General features: G+C 48.7%; 2 protein-coding genes across 4 annotated transcripts in view; both read left to right on the top strand.

Moving 5' to 3' along the window:
• KIAA1671 (KIAA1671 ortholog) overlaps nt 1-3828 on the top strand; it is a 21192-nt gene extending 17364 nt beyond the window's left edge. For all 3 annotated transcript variants that reach the window (XM_035896725.1, XM_035896735.1, XM_035896733.1), the window contains 3 exons: nt 344-483; nt 668-750; nt 1282-3828. In XM_035896725.1, coding sequence (XP_035752618.1) covers nt 344-483; nt 668-746 — 219 coding nt within the window. In that variant the 3' untranslated portion in view covers nt 747-750; nt 1282-3828. The remainder of the gene's footprint in view (nt 1-343; nt 484-667; nt 751-1281) is intronic.
• Nucleotides 3829-3926: 98 nt separating this feature from the next.
• Nucleotides 3927-6306, top strand: part of LOC104128329 (beta-crystallin B3-like) — a 15960-nt gene continuing 13580 nt past the window's right edge. The window contains exon 1 of the mRNA XM_035896646.1: nt 3927-5735. The gene's annotated coding sequence lies outside the window, so the exon portion shown is untranslated. The remainder of the gene's footprint in view (nt 5736-6306) is intronic.

Raw genomic sequence — 6306 nt, 5'->3', positions numbered from 1 at the left:
GCCATGGGGAACAATTCCTTCCCCAAAGGTCTGGAAGGGGCTGCCCAGGGAAGGGGTCGAGTCCCCAGCCCTGGGGGGATTTAACATCCGGGCAGAGGCGGTGCTGAGGGCCAGGGTTTGGGGGTGGGATGGCAGGGGTAGGGGAACGGTTGAGTTTGATGATCTTAAAGGTCCTTTCCAACCTAAACAATTCTGTGATTCTATGATTCTAGGTTTATAAGGAATCCCTTCGCTGAGTTCAGGCATGGATTTTTTGTTTTTATTAATCTGAGTTACTTGTCTTGCATTCCAACAACAGTCTGAATGCTGCCTTAAAAAGGAGCTCTTCATTTTTATTTTTTAGGCCCAACTGCGGAAAAGACAAGAGTCTGAGAGTCCTGGTGAAAAAAGTTCTGCTCAGCACTTCAAATCTCCTAAACCACCACTGCAGCTTGGAACGCCTGGTAGCAGAGTGCTGCCCTCCAGCGTAGAGAAGGAGGACAGGTGAGAGGCTTCAGAGCGTCAGGAAGATGCTAATGCTTATTTGGGTAGGGGAAAAAAACCCCAAAATGCAAGTAGGCTTCTTTTTAGGGAAAACTGTATAGTTCTTTTTTTGTTTTGTTTTGTTTTTTCTGTAATGAGTTTTCGTAACTAAAGAATAAAGGGTATTTTTTTTTATATATCTTAGGTTAGAAGAAAATTCTCCTCAGTGGCTGAAGGAGCTGAAATCAAAGAAGAGACAGAGCCATTATGAGAATCAGGTTTGAAAAGGTACCTTCTGACAGGCAGCGGGGCTTTGCTAGGCGGAAATATGCAGCGATAATAGCGCACGTGGAAAATGTTACTCTGACCCATTAAGGAAACAGCTCCCTAAGCATAAACATTAAAGTGGGCTGAGTGTGAAAAACCCACCCAGAAATGTAAAGCAATTCTGCCTCGAGGCAGAGCGGGCTTCGCAGAGGTGACGTTTCCATTCACAGGTGACATGGCTTCACTGATTCTCTGCAGATAATTGTATTTTAGCGACACTCAGCCTGTCAGTGCTGCTGTTCCATGGTGCTGCTGTCAAACGAGAGCGCTGGGCAACGGGCTTGCATACGTGTTGTAAACCTTGGCATGTGTCGTTCCAGCAGTATTCTGGGCAGCTCGGGGGCATTTAGTGCATCCAGTCGGACGAACCCACAGTGGCAGTAGGACAGGAGTAGGCATTTGTGGGCTTCCTCTTCCGCTGGGAGGGGTCTGACTGCTTTCGTGACCGTGTCACGCCATTACTTCAGTTGCTTCTCTTTTTTTTCTTTCCAGATAGTGATTCTAACTAGAAGAAGATAAAGAAGTTTAACAGAAGCCTTAACTCATCTGAACCTAAAATTCACACGTCATGTTGCTGCTGTTTGCTTCCTGCCTCAACTGCTATGTGCATGGTGCCTTCCTGTTTCGTGGAGAAAGCTGCTTAACGTTCATAGTCAAATACAAAGCTGTGTCTTTTCAGCTATGGGAGGGTAGTCCCTGCCTGGAAGAAGAGCCGGTGGTTCCTAGCTAGCACTTCAGAAAGTCTTAAAAGATTGTAATATTAGGTGTGCTGCGCACCAGGGAAGTCCCCTCGCTGTTGGACAAAGACTACGCTTCCACGTAGGTGTTCAGCAACTCAGAAGTGACTTTTGGTAGACGCGTCAGGTGTAAGCTGGGCTTTGTGTTTGTTTATGAAAATAACAATTTTAATCAAATTTATCTTTTTTTTTTTTTTTGTGAAAAAATAGTAAGCTCCTATTTAGAATGAAGTTTGTGGAAGGTGAGAGTGAAAGAACAAATTATGTTTACTGCCATATTGAAAAAGGAAACTTGATTATTTTTTGTAAAATGTATTTTTGATTGGCTTATATTTACATGTGATCTGCTGACCTAGCAGATGAATATAATTTTTAGATGAACAAAATGTTAACTTTTGTCACTCTTGAAATGGTATATTCTGTGTTTTGTCAGCATGTGGAATAATTGCTTCATTGGAATGTCTTTCCTAAAAAGGATCAAGCAATAATGTCAACCAGTTCTCTTCAGAAACAACAAAAAAAATGTAAATACTGTTTTTATAACAAAAAAGGAAGGGAAGCGGGAGGATGTTACACTCATATCAGGGTTCCAGTTAACTGTTGAATGTCACTTTAATAGCAGTTCCGATAGTCCCACTTCATATTTTTATTCGTTAATCTGTAAATACCAGGTTTAAGTTTTTATTTTTATGCTGATTTTGTGGGATAACCTCAATGTGATCTTCAGTTTCTCAGATGATTTACTTCTCTTCTCTTGGTAAGACCGATGTTGTTCTAGCGGTATCGATCTCTCATGCGTAACACGGGTCTTAGGGATACCACTGATATCTCAAGTATGTTCGTATCTTTGAATACGGATGCTGAAGTCAGCCGAGAGGTCCATTCAAGACACACTTTATTCTTTCCCCAAATAAGTGCTCTTTTCAGGAAACCTTTCAAAATGTAGCCCAACAAGGAAGGTGATTCTGTCGCATTGGTGTTCCTCTCGCCTCGGCTAAGAAAGCAGCAGCGTGGACAAACGAAGGGGGACGGGGCGCGCTCCTCCCCGGGTGCCCTCCGGCGGCGTGGGGCTGGAGCAGGAGCAGGGGCCGCTCCTCGCCTCGCACTTGCCATGTCCTGCGGGTGAGCATAGATAGCAAAGATAAAGCACCAGCACTTGAACTCATTTTCCTTTTTTTTTTTTTTTTTTTTTTTTTTCTTTCTCCTTTTTTTTTTAATGATGAGCGTTTCGGAAAGCTTGATTTATGCGGGGTTACCACGATGGTGCATCTGCTAACCAGAGTGGCATGCCTGGTCTGCTGTCTATCAAGCTCGTAGCTGCCAAAACCATGTGCCAATCCTTCTCACGGAGGAGTCACAGATGAGGTGATTTTTGGTCCCAGCCTGCTCGTAGGAAATCACAGCAGTGTGTCAGGAGACGAGTCCCATATGCGCGTCTCTGTCCCAGATTTAGCTCCGATCGCAGCTCCCTGTACTTAATGGAGATGAAATAAGTACGTTTCTCTTATGTAAGATATCTTTACTTGCTGCTTTGCCCTATTTTACATCAGAGCTGTTCCCACCGTTACAGTTTTACAGCCCCTTCTGCTGCCAGTTAAGAAATGGTCCCCGAGATTTCTGCCAAGCGTTGGGTTCTGTGTGGCTTTCAACCCCGGGCGACGGGAGATGGACTTGGATGCAGTCGAGCGCTATTAAAGAGCCGCTCTTCGCTCACTTTAAAATGTTGCACATGCTTTCTTCCCTCCTCTTTAGATGATGGTGGAAACGGTGACTCTTTCAGATAAGCTTTGCACGTGTCTCTTTCGGGATACGTTTTTTTGGCAGCGCTCGAGGTGTACCGTCGGTCGGACGCCGCGTGCGACGCGCGCGCGCTTTGGTCAGCCCGAGCAGTTTGCGGGTGCGGGAGGAGAACAGCGATGGCTTTTCCTACCGTTGCTCAGATGAATTGGGGCTTACGTCGAACGGTACCTAGAAATCAGGTAAATTCCCCCTGCTCACGGGAACGTTCACACAGGCTCGATCTTGGAATTCCGCGGGTTGGCAGGGTTGCATGACCAACCATTGGAGGGTGTCCTGGGTCTTGGTCTAAGAAATGAAGGCCAGCGATTCTGTAACGGCGGTGGCTGCTCTGTGGTGGAGGAAGCCGAGGGGATTAATTCTGGGTTTCCACAAAGCCCTCTGGATGTGTGTGCAGTTCCACACCCGCTTGGACAGTGCACTGAAACCTACTGTATTGAGTAGTTCAGCCTACTACTGAGAAATGTTTAATGCTTAAATGTTGGATTAAAGAGCATCTTTAGAATGTTGTTGAATGGGAAAGTGTTTTTTCTGCTCTTTTCTTTATACTGTACATGGATTAAAGATCTATTTCCTTCTCTTTGGGTGATCGCTATGTAATAAAAGATCTATAAATATGTTATTACTTCTTAAATGATAGAACATCCTGTAATACACTTTATACAATTCTATTTTCATTCCAAATAATGCTTGTTGAATTTTTTTTATGCTTTTGTTGCCACGTGCTATTTTTTTTGCAGTTAATACGAGCTGGGAGCGAGCCCTTTGCTTCAGCGCTTCCTTCAGGGACGCTTTTTCCTTAGGTACTGGGCCCTGCCTTAGAGCAGGTTTGGACTCTTGTCCCAGCAGTGTCTGAGCAGTAACAACCACGGTGGAGATCCTGGCGTCCCCGTGGCGTGCGGCGCCCTCGCCCCTTCCCTTACAGCCCCTCAGCTGCTTTTGCTCGCTTAAAAAGCTGCACGGCTGGAGTGATGGGTTTTAAAAGTGAAAGTCCAGTTTGTGGCATTTCAGAAGCCTTCTTTTCTGATGGCACTTTTCTCTCGTTATTACCAGAAATCCTCCCCCCGCTTCAGTTTGTCGCTTGGGGATCTGCACAGTCCTCCTGTTTCTTTTTATTGGAATCCCCGGTGGTGGATTTTTTCCTTTTTATTTTTCTGCTTGCAAATTCACCTTTGTAAGGTCTGCGTGGCTTTAATTTGGGTCCTTTAATTGGGGTTGCTGTTCCGAGCCTTGCTGTGCTTTGGTTTTGATTCCTCCAGAGAAAGGTGCAGCCTTTGAAGTCTGAAACCTTTTTATAGCGTGGCCCTAGAGGAGTTAACCCCTCAGGTCTTTGCTTGCACAGAAGTTTGCTTTACCCTCTTGCTTGTTTGCAAACACTTACTGGCAAACTGTTAAATGCCCCGTGTGGGCGAGTTCCACGCATGGGCTGTCCATCGTCCGCTCCGCCTGGAGCAGCAGCGTCACCAGAGCTTTATAACCCTTAGTGCTTGTGCAAACACCCCGAAATGCACCGCCTGTCTTGGGTATTAAACCCAGGATGTGGTTTCATGTCAAGGCGTTACGTGAAGACCTGAGGTACCAAAATAGCCTAGCGGGGTCAAGGCAGTTCCAAGACAAATATCAAATAAATAATTTTAAATACAATGCTTTAAGAGTCTGCGCCCCAGTAGAAGGCACTTCTGGTTCTACACCTTTTTCTCCTTACTACAAAAAAAAAAAAACGTGTTGCTGATGCTACGGTATTACTGCCCTGGGTGTTGGTGGTGTAGGAAGCGAGAGCTCCTCTGTGGACATTTAACTTGATCCTCTGGAGCCAGAGGAACCAGAGCTCCTCTGGGGTCCCCGTGCTCCTCTGGGGTCCCCGCGCTCCTCTGGTCCCAGCCCAAATCCACTCCGTCTGTGTGGGACCCCCAGTGTGTGGAGGAGAGCAGGATTGCCGGCACGGGCGAGGCTGTATCTGCTTGTTGAACATCCTTGTGAAGTCAGTTGACCGTGGGGTCCTGGGAGGTGGCCCTGTGTTCATGCGTGGTGTGGTGGAAGGGGTTTGCTGATGATCTTACTGTAGATACCCGGCTTCGAACTGTAAACCCACGCTTTCTCCTGGGATGCCTTGGTTTGCTGGGAGACGGGGAGTTCCGCGTGCTGCCAGGCAGGGTGGCCCTTCCGCAGAAGGTCCCGGGGCCACGTTTCCAGCCCCACTACTGCTGTTGCCAAGCCAGCCCCCGTGAACGAAGCCAACTATTCCAGTACAAGTGCGGTGCCGTCACCGTGACTGCTCGCGTGGAGGAGACGCCGTCGGTCAGCGATCGCTGTCTTCGCCTTCCCGACGGCCGCTGGTGCGAGCCCCCGGTGCAGAGGCAGCGGAGCAGCCTGCAGCCCACCCCGCGTCCCGAGGTGCTCGGGATCCGTCGGGTAAGTCACCCCAGCCACCGCGCCGGAGGTGGGGGTCTCGCTGTGGTCAAACAGAAATGTGGGGGGGAAAGCAAGGGCTTGTTGTCTCACCAGCTCGAGCTCTGCGCTCCTGAGAGCGGGCGGTTGGTGTAAGATGTAGGAGAAACAACCGATGGCTCTCACAGAGCTGGAGTGACAACGGCAGGAGTGAAGGTGGGCTTTTGGGGGGGACAGGGCTTTTGGGGCAGAACCAGCTGCTGTGGAGCTTTACTGTGGCTTTGGGGATGCGGTGTCGAGAGGCCTCTCTGCTGGGACTGCAGCGCCCGGGAAGCCCGGGTCCTGCCGGGCGAGGGCGGATGGTGGGCGTCCTTCCGAGCTGGGGTTGGAGATCGCTGGTGGTGGTGAGCACCGCCCCGTGCCCCCCTCCCGCGGCTGTCCTCTCGGCTCAGAGTATTTTCACAAAAATGAACTCATGAGGTTCAACAAGGCCAAGTGCAAGGTCCTGCACCTGGGTCGGGGTAACCCTCGGTATCAGTACAGGCTGGGGGAAGAAAGGATGGAGAGCAGCCCTGCCGAGAGGGACTTGGGGGTG

This window comes from Egretta garzetta, unplaced genomic scaffold (assembly GCF_000687185.1).
Source record: "Egretta garzetta isolate BGI_Z169 unplaced genomic scaffold, ASM68718v1 scaffold390, whole genome shotgun sequence".
Taxonomy (NCBI): domain Eukaryota; kingdom Metazoa; phylum Chordata; class Aves; order Pelecaniformes; family Ardeidae; genus Egretta; species Egretta garzetta.
This window is presented reverse-complemented; position numbering and strand designations above follow the sequence as displayed.